Below are 26,796 nucleotides of genomic sequence, written 5' to 3'. Positions count from 1 at the left end.
TCTGAGAGATGTCTGTCCCTCCATTGACATCTACGCAACTACCACTTTGACGCTCCAAAAAGTTCATAAAGAGATCGTATCCATATGTGAACTTGACGTTTGGTTTTAGTCCAAATTTCCTGAAGAGACATGATTGCTTTATACATGATAAACTGATTGAATTTAGGTTTTTATTCACATATAAACATTTAACTCACACATCAGTTGTGGTAAACAGAAGCTCAAGCATGTTCGCTTGACGCGGAAGAACCAATGAGGTTCATTCTCGTGTTACTCGGCACGTTTGAGCTTTTGCAAGAACCAATGAGGTTTGTTGTCGCACGTCAAGCGGGTCCAGTTGAGCTTCTGTTCATGTTCGCTGATCAATGTTTATCAGTGAATAAAAGTGTTAATTCAATCTATTCATCATATAAAGTGATTGCGTCTCTTCAGAAAATCTGGACTAAACCGCTCAATTTATATGGATTCGTTTTACAATCTTTTTATGAACTTGAAGCGTCAGTGTCAGTTGCGTAGCTGTCAATAGAGGGACAGAAATCTCTCAGATTTCATCAAAAAGATCGTCATTTGTTTTCTGAAGGTTAATGAAAGTCTTACGGCTTTGGAACAACATGTAGGGGCATAATGACAGAATTATACATTTTGGGTGAACTAACCCTTTAAATAAAAGAGCCTTTTATTAATTTTAAGCTCCTATAAAATGCACTCAAGGCCATGTGAATCGCACAAATCAAAGGATACAGTCCAAAAATGAACATCTGTTTGCTGATTCAGTCACAAATCAAATCAACATCCGAGTCAATTACTTTTACAAATTTTTATTTATTTATTTTTTCAATTTGCATGTGCTCTGCAACAGTGGGAAAAAAAAATACATATGACATTAGGTCGAACAATTACAAAAATAAAACAAAACAAAACCATACCGCAAACATTTTTTCACATAAGCGTACATAATTCTGAAATTAATATTAAGGCATCCAAATTAACACTCAAAACCTTTCTTTGAAAGACAAAGTTGGTTTCATAACAAAATATGTTTTTATAATCACAACTTAAACCCTACACCTTTAGTGCAACTATACAATCTCACATCAACCCCAACAGCTTGCTCTGAAGACCACAAAGTTAACATGATCAGCTTTATCTGAGACACGACACGCTTCATGAGGCTTTATACGGTCATGATTTATGACTGAATATCAGCCACTTTTTCATAAATCATACTGATAAATCTTGTAAAAAAAAAAAAAAAATTAAGAAAAGTGCTAATTGCTAATCAGTGCAAAGCTGACCTTGATAGGACTAATGGAATACGCTTAAAGTAGACAGTTTAAGAAATAGGAGAAAAGGAATTGAGGTTGACAGGAATACAGATAAATCACTGATGAATGTGGTCTGTCACAAAATCCAGTTCATTTCATGTTTGGCGTTGTCCTATGTTTCAAGCCATTGTAGAGGGAGGTCATAGGGTCAGTGCTCATTTATGATGCTACAGCCAGATATCCTGTAGCTGATCTGCAGTCAAAAAACAAACAAAACAAAAAACACTTAATCTTACAATAAAAAGCTCAAGGGCCAGATTTACTGAACGGGACAAATCAGCATTGACCGCAATCTCTTAAAAGCGCAGATGGGAGTGAAACATTTCTGCGGGTGATCGGCGCAAAGTGTAGGGTCGCAAACAAGCAAAGCCGATGATAATCAGGTCTGGGTAATCTACTAATACAGGCGCAGCAAATTAAAAATGTAACGTGGCTTGGCAAATAATGCTCAAATGTCTTCCTCTGGAATTTCAAATAAATGAACACAAGTGGAGAAAATTATTTTCGTTCTATCACGCGCTCTCTGTTCTCTGCTGGGCCTCCTCATAGCAGCAACTAACTATCACAGCCTTGTCAAGTGCAAAATGGGTGCAAAACTCAGTTTCTTGAAGGGCCACAGCCTTGTAGAGTTTAGTTCCAACCCTCCTGCAACACACATACCTGTAGTTTTCAAATGAGCCTGAAGGACTCGATTAGGGGGATCAGATGTGTTTAATTAGTATTGAGGCAGGGCTGCAGTTTTGTACCCCTGGGTTAAGACATGCTTTTTGAGCGTTAAATAATGGCGCAAGTACAGTAAGTCGAGTACCACAAACCTTAGTAAAATCAGGATTCATGTAACCTTGTAATGCATACATTTTTTGTAAAAAAAACACAACTTTTGTATACGTCATCGGCTATTTGCACTAAGTGCAATTAGCGAAATATGCCATTTACATGTAAAAACTGCAGTATTTTCTTTGCAACGTGTAAAGTTAGATACTATTTGCACCTCAGTATTTTAGTACATAAAACTGCATTTAAGTGTAAATGATTATTTTTATTAATTATTCTTATTAGGACAATAAAGCCCTCCTTACACCTACCCGATAAACGCTATTATTAAATAACCGGTAGGCATTTTAATTCCACATTTTAATTCCAATTCCAAAAAGGAGCAGAAGTTCAGCAAAAGGTGGATTCAAACTCTGGTTCAAACTCACGTCAAAAGTATCTGCTACACGCCTTACTCCCCTACGGCTGATAAATTACAGGCATTTTTATTTTTGTCTAGCCCAACCAGACATTGGTGGGAGGAGTTGTCTACCAGCAGGGTGGGCTATTTGCACTTGGTGTAAATAGACGCACATCGTTAGTATACAACCTTTGCATTCCCGGGTCCGCTTGGACCTGGTGGAATGCAAGCCTATAACAGTCATAACTTAAAATTTGCACATGAGAAGATGGAACCAACACATTCTTTTTCTAACAAAACATCAATATTACTCAAATGTTTAAACAATTTATACATTTTACTTGCATAAACCTTTACTTTCAGATGAAAAAAGATAAACAGCTTGAATATTCTGTTCATGCTGCAATGGTTCATCCATAGGTGGCAGCAGTGAAATGTGAATCTTTTTAAAATTTAGACCGTTTGGTCTATGAACTTTTGATCTACAAACAAATCAGCATAATTTCATGTGTAAAGCCACAGAGCACTTCAGGGGCAAAAAGGACCCAAAAGGTGCAACGGACCCATATGTAATAGGAGGGTTAATATACTCTTCTCCCATAAATCTGAAAGGGAAGCTCCTTCAAATGCATAATGCAATATGATCAGCCGCAAAATAACGGTCCATGCCTTTTCATTGCTAATTTTTCACAGCATGCCTTTAAAAATCAGTCTCTGACCGGATAAAAAAAAAAACCCTCTGGTTTCTTACCACAAGTGAATCGTTCCAATCAAGACAAACAAATCTGTATAAATTCATAATAGGAAGTTATGTAATAGGAAAGTATTGCAATAAGCAGTGTCTAATTGTTTGGTGAACATAACCAAAGTCCCTTTGAGACTAGTCATTTCACTCAGAGGCCATTTGAAACGCCTGCATTTCCGTGCAGCTCCTTTCTCTTTGAACGGGGAAACATCAAATTCTCCAAAACTGTTCACCAAGCTTATGATTAAATTTCAAATTTGAAATCACCAATGCAATCTGACAACAACAGTCTCATAAATTGGATCAAGGCTGGATCAAGTTAATGCACATTGGAAGTGCGTGTCTGACTGTTTCTATTAGGAACCGGAGGTTCTAACGGCAGCTGCAGTGACGCGATGACTTTACCATTTGGCGATTGGCTTTTATTTAGAAGGCAGGACTTATTCCGCAATATTGAGTGTTGCATTTCCCCCCCCCATTCAAAACAATATACGAGTGATGCGTCTTGTGTTATTCTAATCTATAGTCTTTGACATAACTTATCACAGTGGAAAACTAAAGAGCACCATCTTAAGTGTCATTGCACATTTCCTAAACAGGAGGCATTGCAAGAATGTGGTCCCGACAAGGCCTTGATTCCTGCTTTAAAGGATAGCAGTTAGAGAATCCAGGCTTATATACACACACACGTTCATATATATTTGTGTTGGCACTGACAGCTAGTCCACAGAGCCAACAGTCCTTAATGTACGACTGCTACGAACGGAATCACGAAACACAAACCGGTGAACCAATGAGAGGACAGTTTTACTTGCATGTGACTAGCATAAATCGCAGTATGTGTTTGTTACAAAGTAGAATTTTCTCTTGGTTCAGTTTGCTTTCACAGGGCTACATTTCAACTTATGTCCCGTTTCACAACAAAGCAAATTATCTACAGGTCTGAAATGCTCTAAGAGATAAGCAAAGTGTGAAGTATTGAGTGCGGTATTTAGACTCACTCCATGTTATTCTTCAGTTGGTGTATGGTCCGCTTGTCCAGATATCGACAGAAAAGCGTTAGCAGGTTGGAGGGCAGAAGTAATGGCTCAACAAGTGTTGTCTGGGATAGCTGCCGGGCCACATGGAATACGGTATCCGTCCTTGATGGTTGTTAGAAAAATTGGGTTTCAATTTTAAAAATCATTTACAACTGAATTAAACGACAACAAAATCTTGTAACAACTTTCTAGAGGAACAGACCAAATTTGTTGGCATCCACTGAAAACCATACTGGCTTCAACCAATATATTTGATTTTTTTTTTGCATACAGCTGAAAGTGCAGCATAAGAATAATAATAAAATACACAAGACGACAAAATCTGAACAAAACAATACACAAAATCATGAACATGATTCAATATCTAGGGAAATCTATAGATTTGCAGTGACTCATGCCTTAAATTTGGATCTCTTACTCGCAAAGTTACTATATGATTTCTATATGTGATATTTGACAGCCTCTCATTACAGTCCACTTTCATTGTATTGAAAAACTACAGTGTGAACATCTTCGAGAGATAGAGATGGTACCAGGTCTCAAAGTCTCCGATGCTGGGCTCCATGGGAAGGTCAGAAGATAAAAGCCTTTCTCCCTGCGAGAGCAGAGCATACAGCAGCGACAGACCAAACTGCAAAGCAACATTTAAGTTAATTTAAAAAGATTTTTTTAATACACAGTATGCATTGTAAATACTATGTTTTTAACCTGCATTCATTAAACCTGAAAATATTACTAGACAGCAATGCCACTAAGATGCCCTAAGAAAATGTAAAGCTGTTACACATTTGCCAACTTTGGTTATGGTAAAACATAACTAAACTGAAAAGGACAAATTGAATAATAAAAAAACAACACTACAAGATTATATAATAACCATCTAAAAGCTGACCTTGTTTTGGCAGGCCAGTGTTAACCGTGTGTCTTTTGAGTCGGGCAGTGATGTGGTGAACTCTTTGAGAATTCGGATTAGCTGACTGAACGCAAGTCCATCAACCACAGCACGGAGCGATGGATACAAAACAGGCAGGACCTGTGAAGGTTATAGCTTGAATAAGTGATCAACATCAAGAGCTATACAGAAAACAAATTAATACACATGTTCCAGACCTCATCTGGATCTCTGCTCATCAATACTGGGAGGTGTTTGGTCACCACGCTCAGGATATGTTGGGATGCATCATGTGACAGGAATGGGAGGAGTCTGGCCAACATCCTCTTTCCTTTTGATACAAGTAGACACGAAAGAAATTCCTCTCCCGAATCCCTGTAGGGAGGGCAAAAATATATATAAAAATGATAGACTATACTGTATTCACAACAGAAAATTAAAGGAGTTTCTTACAGTAGATTAGTGACCCGCAGCTCAGTGTAAAGCTGCTCCACCTTCCTCTTATTGTTCTGCATCAACCGCCTCTCCTCATCTTTGTCAGACACTGTTGCCTTCATTTTCTCTGCCTCTTCCACTTCTAACAAAACTATGTACAACTGTAAGAAAGCAAAGGGTTTAAACAGTCAAGTAAATGGGTGACTTTAGTTGGATTCTGAATTTTGAGCCCCGACTGAGTACTTAAAGTCACAATGAAACCAAAGTAGCAACAGATTTTGTCTTCCGAATTGTGAATAACATCCGAGATTAATGGATAAATAAAAATAAAAAAAGGTTAGGGAGTGGTTTCAATTTAGTTGTTTACTGAATATTGAGATGTGGTCGTTCCACTCAAGAGTAAATGCAGAGGAACGCGTCACAAGAGTGTCATTTCATCAGTTTTCACCTGAAGGACCAGTTATAACAATGATTATACATTAAGCTTATAGCCCTTCAGCAGCACAAACAACAGACACGGTAAACAACAAAAAGACTACACCAATAATTCTTGCGAATTCTTAATTCTGATTGGTCAAATCATGCCATTTGGTGGTAAAATATTTGTCCATGTACCAGTGGACACACTTGAAAAATAGGATCCAGAATTTAGAATAACTCCAAGGTACCAATTGTAAGGGTTATACACAGTTCAATCTATACCTTGAGTTAGGAATTAATCTTGGGTAATCAGGCATGTCCGTCAATAAGGGTGAACAACTTAACCTTTGGTCCAAGGCTGGACTCAAGGGGGACCCGGACTAGAGACAACAGGCTGTTTAACTAGTATAGATACAGTGCATTATTGCAGCCCTAGTGCTAGAGTCATAGAGGCTTTTCTTGTTGGTTGCAGGCAGGCAGAAAGGCCTTATAGGTTACAGTAATGAAAGAACAGAGTGTGAATGGCAGAGATAGATTGTGACTGACAGGTGGTTGGTGTGACAGACAGATAGACACTGTAACAATATGGAGAACATGTGAGGGACAGCGAGTCACTGTACTAACCAGACATGTGTCACCAACCATCCTAGTGTAAGAGTGCAAAAATGTCCCAATCCAAAATGAAACCTTCAGAACTGGATTCAAATATTACAAAGTGGTTACCTTCTCAATGGTGCTCAACACATCCAACCTTTGCTGTCTAGTGTCTTTGTGCTCCTGCTCAAATAAGAAGGTACAGGTTGTTTTTTAGTTTAAGTAGCCCCTCTTCCCTTCACCAAATTACTACAAATTATTTGTGCATCTTCAGTTAAAGAAAGCAAATCTCACCTCATCATGTGTGTGCGCATGAACGGCATCAATCGCTCTTCTTGGAGAGAAACAGGTGGACACTGCAACCTGCCCGAGCGAACCTTCAAAGTGGACCACTGTAGTAATGCAAAAATAACTGCAAATCATATATACTGTAAAATGATAAAATAGGCATTACATCAGTTAATTGTGCCAGACCTGGGATGTATGAAAGAGTTTTGGTAACATAAGGCGTTGTGAGTTTAGGTGGTTCCTTCTTTAACCGGTCACCCAGGATCTCCTCTTCGGTAAGTTTGGCTTCCATCCTCTGATAGTACTCCTGCAGAGATTAGAAATAACTAGACTTGACTCCCGAACTCATACATTAAGTAACTAACTTTTTAAGGGGGGGGGGGGGGGATCTCCTTCTACTCTTCTGAACTCTTCCCTCTCTTCATTAAAGGGTCACCATGATTTTGCAAAGCAAGACATCAACATATTTTGTTTTGACATCAAAATTTAGTCCTAACCCTATCCCTAACCCATAACTTATCCCTAAAATCAGAGGGAAATGGTTGAATAACACTGAATTAGAAGCACCTAACCCTGGTTGTAAGCCTAAACTTGACAATCTGTAAACTTCAAATCTGATTGGTTGATTGGAAAGTTGTTCCAGGATCATGTCGTACTCCAACGTTCTCCATTCTCTGTAATCACGTTCTCCATCATTAAAGCTCCAGTGAAGGTTTGCCAGATATCACAAAACAAGCCTCTTAAACACAATATAACACATGGCAAAAATTAAAATGAATTTTTTAGGAAAAATAATATAAACAATATAACTAGTATTACCAATATCCTAAAAAAAAAAAAAAGGCAGGAAATGTAATTTATTATGAATAAAATAATTTTAATATTTTATTGAACTAAGTAAAACAAAGATTGACAAATAATTCAAAAACTTTGTTTAATTACACCTATGAGTGTTTTAAAGGGATACTTCACCTCTGGGAAGATGAATGTGTATTTAAAATAGGTCATTTAAGTAGAAGAAATGTGAAGACATTTTTTAATTTGGAGCTTTCTAGACTGAGAAAAGCCAGAAAATGTATTTTTGGCTTATGTGGATGAAAGACAACAACTCCCAGAATGCACTTGCTTCGCTGCCTTAGGAGGCCATGCCTACCGGTAAGAGTGCGCAGTTTAAAACAACAAAGCTAGCCTACGTGATGAGTTTGCGAGGGATTTAGAGATAGCCCAAAATGTCCGGGATTCGGCTTTTGCGTTCTACAGTCGCCATTCATTCATCATGTTTACTGTGGCGTCGCGAGCAGGACGAGGCTGACGGCCGCGGGAGAACAGCGCGAGGCCGGTGGCGTCATTACTGAGACGCGCCGGGTCTCCCATCTCTCACGGAGGAGCGGGAATTTTTCTTAGCAATGGTAAAACGCACATCAACCGATCACTTGTTTAGCGTTCATGTAAACACTACATTCAAATTCACCAATCGGAATGAATTCAGTTAGATTGAAACAAAAGGTGTGCATGTAAACAAGGAATAGCGACCGCAGAAAGCAAAAGCTGAATCCCGTACATTTTGAACGATCTCGCCCGCCGGACAAGTCCGGGAAAAGGAGGATGGTTACTTACTCAGCTTTCTCCTACTATTCAGCTTTCTCCACAGAACAAGAGCCTGCTAGCTTAGCTTCCAAAGAAAGACGGCTGACACTGTGTACATTCTGTGAGTGAGATCCCACCCTGTATGGGCGGGCTGAAAACATGCGGAACAACGCCATCTACTGGCTGTAGTCTTTAGCCTCTGGCCAGAAAATCCTCCGATGACGCAAAATGACGATTTTTGCGTCATCGGAGGATTTTTTCCAGAGAAAAAATACATAAATCTCTTGTCTCAGGGGGATATGAGGGTGGAAAGCATGGTAATTCTAAAATACTACAGGTTTTCTACTAATACAAAGCTTAATGCTAAATCCTGAAGTAACCCTTTAATATCCATCATGGGGCATGGGTTTTATATAGTACAAGTAGATACATTCATGCACAATAAATACAATTCAAAAACAAGTTAAGAATCAAATCTATGCCAAATCTAATTGATACAAAATCAAGAATCGATTTTTTGATCGATTCGTGACCCCAGTCGATTCTAATCGAATCATGAGATTCCCACACCTAGTAGTTACACCCAATAACTTCCTTGACCATTTTCTGGAGGGCTGAGAAGTTTAGGACTGATACAGACCTGGTAATAGTAGTCATCCAGATGTGGATTCTCACTCTGTAGCTGGATCATCTGCAGCCTGATTATCCATTCCTTCTCTTTATCGGTCATGATTTGACAATATGGGTCCCAGCTCACTGGCTTTCTAAGAATTATATTTCAATTCAGGAAAAGGAAAGACATTTATTTTCAAGTAAACATATCCAAAAGACAAATGTTCATTACACTTACCTGTGAGGTCTCTGCTGTCGCTGACTCAAAAGCCGCTTGTGCTGGGGGTGGAACTGAACAACAGGGCCTGGTGCTCTAAAAGTTGACAAAGAAAAATAATTTGTGGAAAGACCAAACATTAGCTAGTAAGTCCAAATTACAGCACCCTAGTTGAAACCTTCACCCAAAAATTAAATTCTCTCATTAGGATTTTTACACCCAATAGCTGATTTGTTTTTCATCATCTTAATTGGCCGATACAAATTTAAGTTATCAGGACGTAAAAGCTTTTAAATGGACAAAATGTCATCGCTTTCTTCCACTGTAGAAAAATGAAGCCAAAATATCCCAGAAACGGTCGTTGCCAATAATGTTATTTGGAGCCAGAGTCTGTGCATTAGTGATCCTGAGGTGGAGAAGTGGTATCAAGATCCCACACATACTACTGCAGATGGAAGCGCAGTCATGACATTACACCTCATTTTTATAGGCTGAAACTACTAACTAAAACCCAAACTCATTGTTAAAAAAAAAAAACCAACAAAAAAAAACACTAACACTTGGACATGCGGTTTGATGGTAAGAACTACCTAAAATGGCAGAAACCATCGTCGGAAAAGTTATTTGTTTTTTAGGCTTGTGTCCCATTACTTGGAGAGGGCAGGGTTTATGACCTATACTGCAGCCAGCCACCAAGGAGCAATCAAAATGTTTTGGCTTTAATTTTCAGGGCTATGCAGCACACTTGGGACACATAAAGGGATTGAGGAAACAGCCATTATAGAAATAAATATATATTAAGCTTTAAGAAAAATTAAGGGGTGGGGGGACGACATAAGTATATTAAACCATGATATTAGACTTGCTGTTTTCATGTGCATTTTCAAAATGTGTTTTGTGCTTTTTGCCTTCATTTTGACAAAACAGTTCCAAGAGAAACATGAAGCGATACGAGAGGGATCAGGTAAGCACTACAAGCCAGGATACAACCTTGGGACACCTGAAGTGCTGTTTCATGTGTTGTGCACTTCCAACAAATGTACATTTCAACAGTTTTGCATTAAAAATAAATATAATTGACACATTTGGTCATCCATAAAGAGACCACCAACTGACTTTTCAGTGAAGTGCAATATGAAGATGGTATGGTTTGTGAATGAGACCCAGTCAGTGTAAAAATTATACCAACTGTGCACACGCACGGATTTGCGCATGAAATTTACGTACAAGCGTTTTCAAAAACAAACCATGATAAACACATACTCTGAGTGAGGTCTCCTACAACCGGATTACATGCAACAAAGGTACAAATAAAATAAAGTTCTCATACATAATATACATTGTACAAAGATTCTCAGATGACACGTTCGAAGACTCAGTCTCTCTAAACCCCTCCTTTCCGAGAGCCTACTCTGCTCTGATTGGTCAGACGGGCCAGTCTGTTGTAATTGGTCTACCGCTTGTAGAAAACAAAACAAAATACCCATTACCATAACTGAACTTCAGCTCCGGAGCCTTCCTCCGTCCGCAGTGATTGTAAACACTGTAAAGACAGTAGCGATGGCATTGATTTTACAATATAAATTTGAGTGCGAGTCCGATGATGAAACATTGGAAGGACTAGTTATTTAACCCAAACCTCCATCAGACATCTTGAGCAGGATGTTTCTCAGGGATATTCTTCTCAGTTTGCCATACATTATGAGATGTTGCAACTAATTCCTCACCATCAGCATTAACAAGTCTATGCCTATCAACAAACCGATGTTTATATTTCTAATTTATTGCGGTGTACATGTGGGAACCACTGTATCAATAACAGTGCATGAGTTAGCTGAGCACTTTTAATGATGTAACAGTTTGAAAAACAAATCTTGCTCCATCCTTTATCATTAATCAAAGTAGTAAGAACAACAATCAATCTGCATTAATGGACACAATTTTGGGTAATAGTGGCCCACAGCTGCTTAGCAGAACCATTTCAGTAAGACCGTTATAGCACGAGTTAGCGGGAGACCTACACAATATTAAACACAAACCTACCTACTTTGAACACTCTGTAGAAAATTCATACATAAATAATTAATCATACTTACAAGTTGGGATTTTGAGAAGGAATGTGGTGCAAACAAAGTGGGTACTGTCCCATCGTTAATGGATAAGGATTTTGTAAATCCCATTTAGAGTTGAGAAGCAATCGTCAAAAGGTTATACAGCTGTTGTATCGCTGTGATCATTTTAACCACTGACTCTCCACATCCTCATCCTTTGAAAGTTTACAAAGAGAATTTGCTTTTGCTGAGCAGAAAACAGCGTCCTCGACATGTACACAACACGAACCAGCTACAGTGTTTGAGGGCGGGTCAAAGTAGACACTGTTCACGGGCAGCCAATGAAAACCATTAAGCAAATGGGTTACATAGGTACGCATGCAAGTTACAGAAGTACGACTGGAATTACTGACGACTTGTTTCGTTTTTTTTTATAGAGACAATAACTTTATCGTGCACTTTAATCTTTAAAACTTTGCAGACCTTTTACATTCACAAACAGCTATATTACACTGCATGAAAGGTAACATCTGAAAAAGCATAATAGGGGCACTTAATATAAGACTTACTGTAAAGAAGAGTAAGAAAAAGGTACGTACATGCATAAAGATGCAGATTTGTCTCATGGACAGCTATGCGTACATAATGTACACACATTTTGTGAATTAGGCAAAAAAACAACAACAATTGTGAGAAGTTCTCCTGTGCAAATAAATACAAAGTATCCACACAATATTAGTGAATCAGCCCGGTTGTTCTCAAATCCCAGTTACACTAAAACAATCAATCTTTCCATGATGTGATCAGTTATGAGACTGAGACATCACACCTGATGTGACCTTTTCACAAGTCAAGTTTGAATAAATGGAAGTACATTCAGTTTATAACTTGGTCTATAACGTAATGAAGTTGTATATGTCCCAGTCCCTTGTGATTATTAACTATTTGACAAATGCGTCATAAAAGGGTTTGGAAGAACATGAGGGTGCTGGGTGCATATTTTTAATCTTTGATAAAGTATTCCTTTACAGAGTAGATGACCAACCTGAAGTCCTGCATGATGTTGGAAGATGGGCTGTAGAATGGAGCAGGTCTGGGGGACTCTGTTCCGAACTGCAGGTGCATGAGTTTGGGCGTGTGGGGCATTGGGGTAGAGAGATGAGGACGGGAAGGTGACAGAAAACCTCCAGGCTAGAAAAAAAAAAATTTAACTACGGATATGAGCTTCTGGAAGAAGGTGGTTTTATTAAGGAACAGAAACGTAATAATTGAATGAATAAGAGGATCACCTGGTTATATTGTTGCTGGGGTGAAAAGAGTCTTTGGGGTCGAAAGGGAGAGCAAGGCACCATGGAACTATTTTGTGCCTAAACGAAAAAAGAACAAAAACAAAAAAGAACAAAAAGATAAATCCAGTACATACAGTACAGTACAATACATTTCTGTACCTCTTACCCTTTATTAAACTCAATTCACACAACAGACTGCCTACTAGATAATTAGTGGCGTTTACCAAGCAAAGAATTAAGAGCAAATTTAAGGGCTTTGAACAAATGGTTAACCCTATTACTAAACAAGTAACTAGTTTGTTTCCAAAAATAGAATTGGAATTTTTGTATTGTTGTAACTAAAGTTTACTGTGAATCTTTTCTACCCACTATAAAAGTACAGTGCCAATAGAAAATCATCATTCCCCTTTTTTTTTTTTACATATTTTGCCTTACAACAAACTAATGAAAGGAAAAGCAACAGGTCTGAAAATTAAAAAGAACTGAAAAACTAGAACAGGGTTGGAAAAGTCATCAGTCCCCTGATTTAATACTTTGTAAAGCCACCTTTTGCTTTATAAAATCATTAACCTTTTTGGATATGTCTGTACTAGCTTTGCACCCCTAGATTGGGGAATATTTGCCCATTCTTTCTTGCAGAATTGCTCAAGTTCAGTCAAATCCCGTGGTGAGCGGAAATGGACTGCTCTCTCCAAGTCCATCCACAGATGGGCTTTTCTTTCATTAGTATGATGTTGTAAAACGAAATTTGTAAAAAAAACTAGAAAATATTTTTTCGGAATGAGTTTGATTTCAGGCTGTACAACAAAGAGCGCAACTATTTCCAAGGGATATGATGATTTTCTATAGGCACTGTAAATGTTAGATGTATACACCTCTGGGACACTAAAAGGTTTGTGAACAACTACACAAATTTGAATTTTATCTAATCTAATCTGACTGCTAAATCAATCAAATAGGGGAAGTGAGCACGCACAATTAAATATCCAATATGAGCTGATATTTCACATTTTTTAGATAGCAGAACAAAGCATCAAATAATGGGCTTTAATTATTTATTTATTTTAAATAAAATAAAACCTTTTATCATTGAAACATTACCAGCAGCACCCAATTTAAAAACCCTGGTCATGGTAAATAAGTTTAGGACAAGCTATTGTTGTTTGTTTATCATTCTAGTTTCTAAAACGGGTCTCACTTCATTAAAAATCTTTTCATAAGAGTCAACTATAAAGTTAAGAGTCCTAATGGAGTTCAACAGATCACAGTCCAGTGAAATATGCTTCTGCGATAAATGACTCTGGCAAGAGGGGCATAAAGGTGGATCTTCACCCAGTAACAAAAATGTGTGTGCCATTGTTGACCTGGCCACAACACTGACTGCTAGCAATATGCTAATAATAACCACCCACAACTTTCTAGTGTAGTGGAAGCTCATTTTACACGGGGAAACACAGCTCAAATTTACCTTTACAGAATGTAAAACAATCTCAATTAGTTCCCCATTTATATTAGAAACCCTACTACCTGATAATGACATCTCTGGTTGAAAGATCCAACAAAAGACTGTCCTCTCCTGCCTCGGCTAGTGGAAAAAGGCCGCATAGGAGAAAGATAGTTTGGAGAGACAGGTGGGACCCTGCCACGTGCTGATCGGTCAATCACTCCCACGATCGCCTGGTCCTAATTGGTGAGAAGATCAACATGATCAACAGATGGTTGTGATGTATAATTCCAAAAGACACATCTGAGATTTGCTTGATCACCTGATATATAGACGGTGGAGGTGACCTGTTGGACTTTAAAGATGCTATCATCCACTGTGAGGTAGAAAAAAATTAAAATAAAATTACACTACGGGTCAAAAAAAAAAAAAAAAAAAATACTGCCAAATTTTTAAGACTACACACAGTATTTGAATTGAGGTCCTCCCAGTAGGAGCTGAGGCTGCAATCCACAATGGCACTATCAATACTCTAAAAACAAATCCAATTCAGAAAAAAAAGAAGGGTGAGGGTGTTGGTTAGTACTCAGTTTAAGTTCACAGCTTCAAACCAGCATTTCTGAGAGACAAAAATAAAAAATAAAATAAAAAAAATAGAACAGGCAGGTAAACCTTCAAGCTTGGTCGACCTTCCACAGTCTTCACCACAGCTGGGTCATCAAACAGCTGCCCTCGACCCACTCTCCCTCGCTGAGACCGGCCTGTTGGAGTGTGGGGCCAAATGCGAGGTCCCGGTCTGGGAGGTGAACGGGAACTGTAAGAGGAAGGCGGTCTGGGAGGTGAACGGGAACTGTAAGAGGAAGGCGGTCTGGGAGGTGGTGAAGGCAGTCTAGGAGGTGGTGAAGGCAGTCTGGGAGGTGGTGGAGGTGGAGACCGTGGTCTTGGGGAGCTATCGCTACACAGCAGCAGGAGATCCGTAGGGTCTACATCTGGATTGTCACCACTCACATCCTCATCTGGTAGTTTTTGCATAATGATGTTTTAGAAAGTAAAAAAAAAAACAAAAAAAAAAAACTTAAAACCACATGCAGCAGCGATAATGCTTAAAGTGATTACAGTGCATCTAGCAATACAATATTTCCAGAAAAAAAGCAGTTTTACAGTTTTAAATGGATCATATATTGGTCTATACCCTTCATCAGTCAGTTACCAATTTGTGCAGGTTATGATTTTATAATATAATAATACCTAAGCCAAATGTTTCCACATTGTAGAGGTCAATCTCCTCATCCTCTTCAGCCATTTCCAGCAACAGTCCACATTCATCATCCTCTTTGTCGCTCCACTGATCTCCATTCTCTGGCCAAATGGCATCAGGAACAGATTCCGCGGTTTTCTCCTGAGATACACAAAATTATGTATAATAAAGCATTGCTAACTATCACCTTGTTAGCAATGTATAGCATAAAAGGAAATATGGTAACACTTTACAAAATAAGGTAATACTTTACTATAATATTCAATTTGTTAACATGCAAAACACCTCTTACACATTTATTAATCTCAGTTCATGTTCATTTCAACATTTACTATGATATTATTAAAATAAAATTTTGTATCCGTGTAATATTTAATTGACCTGAGCTAAAATGAACTAACAATGAACAGTTGTGTTTTATAACTAACGTTAACAAAGATTAACAAATAGGCCTAATGTAACATGTATTGCACTATTGCTCATTAGTTATTGTCTGTAAATGCATTAAACAACATTAACTAATGGGACCTTATTGTAAAGTGTTACAGAGAATATTAGCTTCGTATGAATGAGTAGCCTACATAATACGTTATATGCAAGCCATTGGCTTTCATCCAAAATGTTCAACTTATTCACAATGTATTTGCTTCATCTACTTACGGGATTTTCAGAATCACCCATTTAAATATTGTCTATATTTCGTCACGCATCCACATTCACTAAACGTCTACAACTGCCCGTGATGTAACACGTGCTTATCAGTGTTTGTAAATGAACACACCTGCGCACCTGGAGGTGGTGCTCACGCAACGCCGACGTAACCGCCATAGACATTAAAGGGGACACGTCACTCCCGCCAATAATCAAATACTGCCGCCAAACCGGCCCTCACAGTATTTGATTTGATCTACTGCAGTGCATTATTCACGGCTCTGTATGTTGTTAGGGTGACAAAAAGTGTTACATTTTAGAGTGCTTTGCCTCGGGTCTTATGCAGATGTCAAAATGACTGAGAATTTTTAACAAATTAAATAAAAGAAGGCGGGCGCTTTACTGTTCACAAAAGCCAAACATGAATTCCAGAGCTAAGCTTCAGGGTTACCCGTTAAAGAGTGCCAATAGGGAGGGGGAAATAGATTCTATAGCAAATTGTGTTTATTGTGACAAACTATTTAAAAAAAGCAACTTGACAGACTGTGGTGCATGTGACAGCAAGGCCATGGTTAGGTAGGACACAAAGCGGATTGCTTTTACAAAACTGTTACCACACAATACAAATAGATATTGAATCCAAAAATGTGTATTGCAGTTTTTTAAATTAGCTTACACACTAAAAGTGGTAGGCTACTTGAGAATAATTAGTCATTGACGTTTGCCACTGGCTCTGATGTCTCTGTAGCCTACTGGTTAAACATCTGAGATCTGTGTATATCTAACCAAAGTGAAGTTTCATAACTTTATAGTCAGGCTAAACTCATCCTTCCCTCGGATCATTTTGAACTGAAAGGTTTTTTTTTACTACTTGAGTGTTCATCAGAGGGGTCCAAGACCCAATGACTTTTGTCACACTTGAACTATGAATACACAAAATAAAAATTTAATTGATTCGAGGAGTTTTGTGGTTGAAAATTCAAATTCAAATTTCAAATGCTCAAAATTCAAGCTAAAACTGCAAAACTTTACCAAAAAATTATTTTATAATGTCTGTATGTGTAGGCTATCTGAATCATGAGCGTGTATGCGAAATTTTAGCTCAAAATACCCCACAGATATTTTTATAAAGCATGTTAATATTGTCACTGTTTTTGTGTCTGTCCCTTTAAATGCAAATGAGCTGCTGCTCCCAGCACAGAGGGCGGAGCTTCAACAGCTGTGTCCTTTTACCTCACACAGACTTACACTGAAAATTTCAAAAACCTTTAGCATTTTATGTTCAAACCGGAGTCAGACAATGATGGAGAAACTCAAGAAGAAGTGACAACATATAGAATGCAACAGGACATTTCTGAATGGTTAGTTGATACATTTATGTACTTTATGTGTAGTTATCTTTTAGTCATTGATTCACATTTTCTGTCATGATAATCTATAAATCACGTTCCTGGGGGCGGGATTATGTAAATTCTTGGGTTCATGATGTCACTAACCCTGGAGGAATGTCATGTAGTCCCTACCTGCCATTTGTTGTAGTCCTTAAAAAAGATTTCTTTAAAAGCAAATATCTTCCTTTGCTTTGAACTTTGAGCATTGTATCTTTGCAGATGTTGTTTATGCTCAAACAGCAACATTACACACTAACTAAAGTTAGAAAAGTGAAATCATAATCAACCACCCCTTTAATTTTAATGTGAAGTTTGTGCTTAAATTACTATTTATGTAGGCTATTATTTATTGATCAAATCTAGTAATTTAAAGCATTCTGAAAAAAAAAAAAAAGAAAAAGAAAAGTAGGCTATAATTTTAGGGCTTCGGTTAATTTTTACCTGCAAGGGAAAGATATGTTACAAAATGCGAGGGAAGGATGAAGGGTGTTTCCTAGAAAAATATTCCATTTTGTCAACTCAATCAGACGTCAACTCCGTCAGGTTATGTCTGATGGAGTTGACCTGAAAGCTGTTGGAGTTATTAACAAGTGCTCACAAAATTCTTTATGTAGTGATAATGTTGTATCATGATTTTATTTACATATTTGGCCTGATTTATATGCCTTACAAACATCTTTACATCTACTGTCACCATGAATTCAAAATTGATTCATCTTTTTTTTTTTTTTTTACAGAATACAGTTCTTAATATTATTACTTTTTATTTTTTACAACCTGTTCACATGACATCCCAGCAATAGCAAACCCTGATGTAATGGACTACTTCATAGAGAGTGAACATGTCCAACAGCATTTCTCACTGTTTAAGTCATGCAGGTCAGGCACAAATAAAATGTACTTGATGCGGTTTAAAGACAGGCTACAGATACTTTGGAATCACATTGGGAACATTTCACACTGGTACAGGGCCGCACATAATAATGCTTATCATTACACTCAACCTAACATACGCTTCTTGTATTCTGTGAGCTACTGCCTGCAAAATAGTGTTGCCCAGATGCGGTCCACATCTGGTACGCGTTGAATCCACATGCTGTCTGGGTGGAGACCCATAATGAGACGGACTAGGCTACTGCTGAAAGGAGAAAACAAACCACTGGAAGGATTGTTATTAAATAAAATATTAGTTTAAAAATGTAGTCAGTTGTCTTAATTTGTTGTCTTGACGATCCGTTGTTGTAACCTTCAGTTGAACCTTTGTCAACTCTGTCAGTTTTTGTCTACTCTCTCAGTAGATGAAGGTTTCTGTTAATTTTGAAATAAATATCGTATTTTTTTTCCCCATTTATTGTGTTAAAATATTAAAACATCAACTGATGACATTAAATGATACTGTAACCCTTATTTATTGATGCCGTGTCTGTGAACACTCCAGTCTCTTCACCGTGGGTAACGGGTGAAACACGGGTTACAATGGTAATAATTCATGTTTCGTCTTTAATCGGAAGCATGCCTAACTCACATACAACTCCAGCTGATTTCCTACACAAGAAGTAATTGTCACAAACTGCCTAGCCAAGCTTTCCCTAAACACACAACACTACATATTAATAAAATAACACATTATAGTACAGACACTTCTTATTTAGCTACCATGTTTTTTTAGGACATAATAGACTCATTTTAATTAGTTTGTAAAAGGTGTCATTTTATAATTTTCCTAGTGAAAAAAAGTATACTTTATTGTATTTGAAATATATTCCCCTTTTCAATAGTACATTGCAAATATACTAACAACAATATATATATATTTTTTACTATCTTATATTAAAAGTATATTAGCATCATGCTGAAAATAATCATTGTAACAATACATTGAAAATACATTATACAATAGTATATTTTACAAAGTATAGCTAAGTAATATTTGTTTATTAATTTGCATTTGTTATTGAAGACAAAGTGTGCAATTTGTAATATTTGGAATAAGCCAAAGGTATTACTGAGTATATACTTTTTACTCAAATAGCCTACTTGTTATATTGCTTGATATGTTCTGAAGACACTCTTAATGGATTTGTACTGTAGGCTACTTGTAGCCTAACACAAATAAAGTACACTTTAATATCACTAGCATGTAATTAGTCCCAACACAGGCATATACTTAAAGTGTACTTGAAGTTGTTTCAATTTAGCACACAAAAATACACTATAGCCTACACTTAAAGTTATGCTTCACTTCAATTTAATTAATTAACTGAAATATACTTAGTAGTTAGTACAAAATGATTTGTTCCAAAATAACACACTTCAAGTTAACTAATCATTAACACACTTGAAGTATACTGAATTAGTCTGGCTGCAAGTATAGCCTACTTAGCATTTTCACCAGGGGTTGGACCATGTTCTGCTTGCATTTAAACCACTTTAACCACCAGAGTGCGTATTTTTCAGCACTGGTGTCGCCAGTGTGCGGTGTTCACAGTGCCTAGAATTATGGAATCATTTTCCTAAGCATTTTGTTTAGTTGATTTGGAGTTTCGAAAAGCTCTGCTTCACTTGCTGACCGTTCCAAGATGGGGGCGCATATGCGGCATCTTCTTATGAAAATGATAGAGACAGACAGGTCCAAATCAGAAACAACGACCACGCCGCTAAGCAACGCCCATTTCCGGGTATACCCGCAGTATGAGGAATGCCGACGTCAGTGTCAGCTGTTTTTACACAACATGCTCTCATGCCGGCAGGACATACTTTCACAATAACATAGATGAAATATGTGATGAAAAGAACCAGTAGACAACTGCATATTGAGTATCGACTAACCATCGGATCGGGTGGAAGCTTTAACAGTGGCAGTAAGCAGGCTTGACTCCTATGGTGGATTTCCACGCCCAGCTCTACTCGCCTTCAATCGGATGAAATCGTACTGGCAGCCGTTCAGATAAGGTGCGTGTTCCCTTCTCACTGCGGTCATTTTTCTGTTTTATTTGTTATCTACGTTGATAGACTATTTGCTCGTAGTGGTTTGATCATGTGAGTTGATGTGTTTTTGACTTTGTTTACATTCCCGGGTCATTCTACACTTTCAGTGGCAGATGTTTTCTCTCACATTGATATGGAAAAACTGATATAAACTCTGTTGTGAACATACAAAACAAATGAATGCTTAATTTTTTGCAATATATACATATATATATATTTTTTTACGTTTTGAAAGTCGATTATGAAGAGAATGCAAATACGTATTTTTCTTATAATGCAGCCAGGGACACATTTTGACACTTAAAACTTAGCAATTTGTTGTTAAATATAGTGTATTTGACAATGGAATAAGTGGAATTTATTTAACATTATTTTACAATTTGCATGTAAATATTTTGTATGAATAGGCTACTTTTTGAAAGAATCATGTATTTTCACCAGTGTTACTCTCTTATGTAATTTGTGATTGGTTGTTAATCAAATTGTCTTAGAAAATATCCATAATGAAGAACACCATGTGAACCACTGACAAAAGAACAAGACAGCCAATGATAAATAATATTTTTTTTTGTTTCAAAAATACAATTATTTAATTTGACATAATAAGATTTATTAATATAGCAGAGAATTTTGATTGAGAAAAATAAAATCAGATGGAAATGTGACGCAGTTGTAGAATGCCCCCCCTTGACTATCAGAGGAAGATAACGTACCTTACACACCATATCACATGTCTGGCAATTCCACTGTTCATGTTGTGAGTTTATTAATTATCCATCCTCTTTTGGTTAGGTGCTGTTCTTATTAAACTTACTAATTTGAGATTGCTTATTTGACATTTTAATGTGCTGATTTTCCCTGGTCAAGTGTGTATATGAAATGTATCACATCTTTTGAAGCATTTTCCATGATAGCTATGCCAATTGATTGGTCCAAAGAACAAAACAACAACATCAACAACAACTTTTAATGTTAATGCAACCTTCTTGTCTGTGTGATAAGAACAATTCAAGCAGATGATGTTAACACTTTTGTGGCTTTTTAAAGGTTTGAAGGTCAGATACAGGTAATGATGGCCTTTAGGTAATGTGACACTCCCTTGCTACAAAATGACTGATACTGATGTGGCCAAAACTGTCAAGGCCAATAATAATCTCTTATAATCTTTAATGATTCATGAACTCTTGCCTAATGTAGGCTGTTTATAGATGTCTTTTAGTCTAGCTCCGCTTACTCTCACTTGCTTTTAATGATAAGAAGGGGATTAATCACTTTTTTTTTTTGCCTAATAGGATTATCAATTAGTTAAGCTTTACTGATACTAGTTAGTAGGGTCTTGTAGGTTTGTTTGCCTTGGTTCAGAACATGCTGGATGAAAAGATCCACATGCTCAATATAATAACTGTGCAGTGTGCACACACACACACACACACACACACACACACACACACACACACACATACACACACACACACACACACACACATAAACTCTTTCCTCTGCTGTTCTTGGCTTTCTCCGATATCTGATCTCCATAGATAATTCATGCTTTGGCCTCTCTGGCAGGGTTTGTGATGGTTGGGTGTGGTTTGTGCAGTAGTCTGGGCAAGCCAGAGGGTGTCTGTGCATGGCAAAGAAATGTCCCAGTTGTGCTATCAGTGCGTAGAGACATTTGGTCAAAATGTTTTAAGCTCTGCTGCTTTGGCAACCTATTAGTTTGGTTCCAAAACCAAGTGAGCTGCATACCTAGGATTTAAGTTATCATTTTAAGACAGATATTTAGCATCTTTGACAATAGGGGAAGGCGTTATGATTAATATCATAATAACAATAGTTGTTTTTTTTCTTTTCTTTTTTCTGGAAATAATTTTGAGACTCCAAAATTTTTGATATTAGTGAAATTTCACAATTCTTATATAAACCTCAAGAAACATTAAAATAAGCTTCATGCTTCTTTTTTATATCATATGTTTGTGTACAAATCACATCATACTAAGTCATTCGAAATAGCCACTTTTAGGCCTAATGCATGGATACAATATTGGCACATTTGTTTTTTCCCCACTCAGTTTTACTGTGTTAGTAGGATTAAGTGAGTTATCATTACCCATCCAATTACCATTTTTGTATATTAAAGGAACCGTATGTAAGAAATGTATTTCAATTAATCATAAAATGGCCCTGATATGTCACTAGACATTAAAGGGATAGTTCACCCAAAAATGAAAATTCTGTCATCATTTACTCACCCTCAAGTTGTTCCAAACCTGTATGAGTTTCTTTGTTCTGCTGAACACAAAGGAAGATATTTGGAAGAATGTTTTAATCAAACAGATCTCGGTCCCCATTGACTTCCATAGTAGGAAAAAATATATACTATGGTAGTCAATGGGGACCGAGATCTGTTTGGTTACAAATATCTTCCTTTGTGTTCAGCAGAACAAAGAAACTCATACAGGTTTGGAACAACCTGAGGGTGAGTAAACGATGATAGAATTTTCATTTTTGGGTGAACTATCCCTTTAAGAAATCATGTTCATTTCAAATACTTATATCACTGACAACAGTAGTCTGGCCAGGATATTGTCATTTAAAAGTGAAGTTGCAGCCCTCAACTGATGTTGATGTTGTCATGTTGTGTTTTGGCCTGAAGCGCCACCCTCCACCTATCTACCAATCACGAAGTCAGTAGTGTTCCGGCATCCGGGTTGCCAGCTCTGCTCTAGTTACCACAGCTGCAGCTACAAACGTGTCGGATAAAAAAATGTCTAACGTTACGAAACCTAAAAGACCTCGTAATGAATCCGAAATACGCAAAACATCTCTCATGAAGCATAAACATAATTAACAGAAAAAAAACTTACTGTGTAGGACTCGTCACTTGCCATTGGAAGCTCCTTGTAGCAGCCTACGTTCCTGCTGGATCCTGCAGCCTAACTGGCAACCTCGAGTCAGGGGGGAGGGGGAGGGGATACACCGCTCTACAGTAATTTGAAAGTGATTGCAGTACCAGTTTTGGCCACAATCTTACATACGGTTCCTTTAAGTCTGTATACAAACTAAGCGTTACAGTACAAACTTCCTACACTTATAATTGGTTGTTGTTATTCAGAGTTGGGAATTTTTCCTGCTTATTGAAAGTAAGAGCAAGTTGCGTTCATTTGCCTATACGGTAGTGAACATCAGCTCAGCTGATGGACAAAGAAGTGTTCATTTTGAATACAGATTTCTACAGCCTTTTACAGTTATTTATTGTGGTTATGTAATTATGTTGCATTTCGATGTTTATTAGATGGTTTTCTTTAATGAGTTCACAGTATTTCCTAGCTGATAGCAACATAAAAGTTGTTAAAATAAAGAAGAAGTGCTTTACAATTTATTAAAAAAATATATGTAAAATAACAACAAAACAAAACATGGTTTTCTTGCATTGCTGGGTTATTGGTTTGCATGTAAACTGGTAAGATGGGTAATTTCAATAAGCTGATTTTTGGTAGTTATTAGTGTTATTGTGTGCATGACATGTATAGGTTATCATTGAAGGAAAATTTCATTCAAAAATGTCAAGCCATCAATCCATGACCTCAAACATAACAGAGTTTGGGTGATGCAACAAAGCAATAACACAAAGCAAACAAGTAAATCAATTAAAGAATGGATGAAAAAGATTCATGTTTTGGAATGGCTAAGTTAGAGTCCTGACCATAACATAACTGAGATGAGGTGGCATGACCTGATATTTGATTTGTAGAGGGCAATGGTCCAAAATCCACCCTCATTGTTGTGATAAACAGCCACAGAAAATGTTGGTTGGTTGTTGCTGCAAAAGGAAGATCTACAAGTTACTATATTTACTAGGCTATATTCTCACATTTTTTGATGTGGGTTTGTGTGCATTATTTGCACAATGGCTTAGTTGTTGTGACTTGTTTGTTTAGTTCAGACAAACTATGCAAACTTTACTTGATGCAGCTTTGTTGCCCCATTGTCTGCGGGTGATTTGTTCAGATCAGGTGCTCTGAAATAGAGCAAGTCAATCCACAAAGGTAGCAACATAAAATAAGGAAAATAAGCACCTGCAGGTGGCTTTTAAATGTTCTTTACATATTGCATGCAGTTTGTTTTCCCAGCAGTTCATGAGCCATTCAATATGTATAACGAAGGCCATAACCATGTAAGATTCAGCCTTCTCACTAGACCTTTCTCTTCCTGAAGAAAAACAAGATTTCTGTGTGGGTTTCAAAACGGTCACCTGACTTTTAGCTCTTCTGCCAGCCCAAGAGGTGCAGGCAGGGGCAAAAAAGAGATAGCAGGAGACAAAGTTATGGTATTAAAAAAATGAGGAGACTATATTGAACATTTTTATTTGCATCTTTCTCAGTGTCTGTTTAGATGGAAGACATAGACTGTAGATTTTAAATCCACATATCTGTTGAAAAGCATAGATGACTTTGAAGCTATAAGCGGATATGTTCAGAGCCGTCGCTTTATGGGCAGAAGTGTAGCTGGTCCTCTGATGGAAAAACCTGCCTCTACCTACATTTCTGCAAAACTCAAAAAACATACAGGTCTACATACAATTATGTAGTTTGTTTCCAACTGAAATGAACACTATCGGCAGTAAAACACCAACACATTTTATACACAATGATAACATGATGATAACAGCACAGAGGAGGATTAATGGAATCACTTTCAGATAAAAGTAGTTTTCAGCTGATACAATTGTTTCATTGTATGATTTTGGGCTGTCTCAGACATAAGATGGCCAATCGTGGCGATTTCTGTGGCTCCTAAATGGTGGTCCTATGTTGTACAGTGAGAGAGGTTCAAAGACAGCTGTTGTCACAGCCAAACTGTGATCATTTTCTGACAGTGTCAGAAATTTTGCATGATCAACTCACAGTGTTTGCTGCTACGACCTATGTGTACTGACTAGCCAATAAAAATGCAACTTGAAATTGCATATTGATCAACGCGATCTACTTACCACAAGCTCCACTTACAAAATTGGCATGCCAAGTTGGCCTCTTTTCCCTAGCCATGACCGCATCCATATTCTCCTATTTTGCTTCCTTCTCTATTTTCAGTACACATAAAAACCACAATGCTAAAGTGCAATTCATCTTGCTCTATTTGTCTGTCACTAGCGCATACTGATGACGTTTTATGCTTCTATACTAACTTGCCATAGCCTGAGTAGTCTAAATTCTGTTTCTCCCCCCAATATTCAGATTGGTAGTCGACTGAAATGGGTTCAGGGTTTGAATATTATGACATTTGATCCCCCATTCTGAAAATTTGGTGACATTCTTGCCAACTGAGGTTCACTATGGACTAAACCATTTGAGAAGGCCAGAGAGGTGTGTGATGAGGTTGAGAATGAAGCCGTGAAGTTCATTTGCATTAGGGAAGTCAACATAGATAGTGCTTGTTTAAATGCTTCTGTGGTGCTTTGCAAGCTGAAAGAAAAAATGGGAGTGATTTTTTTTTTTTTTTTGGTCTCAATAAGATTGAAAACTAGCCAATGTACTATTTTCTGTTATGCTCTTTTTGCAGTGTCTTAACATAGTTCACCTAAAAATGAACGTTCTGTTATGCATACTCATGCCATTTAGAACAATTTCCCCCCTCATCGCTCTTTTCCATAAAAGTGATTGTCACGGTCCAAAACTGTGATTTCTTTTTTTGACAGAAGTTGTTTATGGATGTGTAGATTATAATCTTCTGTAGCACTATTGTTCTGTTGATTATAAAAAATGTTTGGGAGATAATGTGATGAAATGAACATCATCTGAGATGATGTGGATTTTAAATGTGTGTGATATGATGATCTTGTGACTATGAGACTATGATACTTCCTTTTTTCATAGAGGCTGGAGGGTGCATCATCTCTGATACAAATCAGATCTCAGACAATTTCAGACAGTTCAGTGGAAACAGCTGTAAGAGCTGTGTGATATGTAACACCTCAGTTGAAGGTGACTTGGGGGTGCCACCTCTAATGGTTTGTCAGTGTTTTCACCTTTAGCAGGACTATAGGCTTACACCACGTCTACACTGGACGTGACGCATCGCTCCACGCCGCAACAGCTAGAAGCTGTCTACTGGACGCGACAAAGCGACCGTTGCAAATCCATTTGTCCTTCCTATGAGAAGTATCGCAAGTGCTTGGAGTACGTCATAAATAGAACTAGACATCAGTTTACTGTCAGGGATTTGTCGTGTCGCGTTGCATCACGCCGCTCGCATCCGGTGTAGACTCAGTGTTACATTTTAAAAGTACTCAGTAGTATTCGTTGTTCTTTTAGAGAGTTTTTCTCTTTTGATGAAAATGTCCTTTAATTAGTCAGTATTACATTGTGTCACATTCACACATATCATCATAATATGTC

At 37.5% G+C, this 26,796-nt stretch overlaps 2 protein-coding genes across 3 annotated transcripts in view; one reads left to right on the top strand and one right to left on the bottom strand.

The window, feature by feature from the left end:
- Window positions 1-795: 795 nt before the first annotated feature.
- patl2 (PAT1 homolog 2) lies at window positions 796-16,142 on the bottom strand. Its single transcript, XM_084434884.1, has 19 exons — window positions 16,032-16,142; window positions 15,362-15,512; window positions 14,786-15,129; window positions 14,580-14,645; window positions 14,436-14,489; window positions 14,197-14,352; window positions 12,670-12,747; window positions 12,426-12,571; window positions 9,351-9,425; window positions 9,141-9,264; window positions 7,100-7,220; window positions 6,920-7,017; window positions 6,755-6,808; window positions 5,630-5,772; window positions 5,395-5,551; window positions 5,177-5,317; window positions 4,818-4,915; window positions 4,246-4,386; window positions 796-1,518 (listed from the first exon to the last, which is right to left on the bottom strand). The coding sequence occupies exons 1-19, from the start codon at window positions 16,050-16,052 to the stop codon at window positions 1,485-1,487; spliced, it is 2,202 nt and encodes a 733-aa protein (XP_084291010.1). The 5' UTR covers window positions 16,053-16,142; the 3' UTR covers window positions 796-1,484.
- Window positions 16,143-19,768: 3,626 nt separating this feature from the next.
- The window catches only part of ccser2b (coiled-coil serine-rich protein 2b), an 82,015-nt gene continuing 74,987 nt past the window's right edge, over window positions 19,769-26,796 (top strand). Inside the window, exon 1 of one of the 2 annotated variants that reach the window (XM_084434272.1) lies at window positions 19,769-20,365. The gene's annotated coding sequence lies outside the window, so the exon portion shown is untranslated. The remainder of the gene's footprint in view (window positions 20,366-26,796) is intronic. The other variant, XM_084434271.1, reaches the window with a different exon arrangement.

The sequence above is a fragment of the Rutilus rutilus genome (assembly GCF_951802725.1).
Source record: "Rutilus rutilus genome assembly, chromosome: 16".
In the NCBI taxonomy this organism is placed as follows: domain Eukaryota; kingdom Metazoa; phylum Chordata; class Actinopteri; order Cypriniformes; family Leuciscidae; genus Rutilus; species Rutilus rutilus.
The sequence above is the reverse complement of the archived record's forward strand: the minus strand, read 5'-3'. Positions and strand labels throughout refer to the sequence as shown.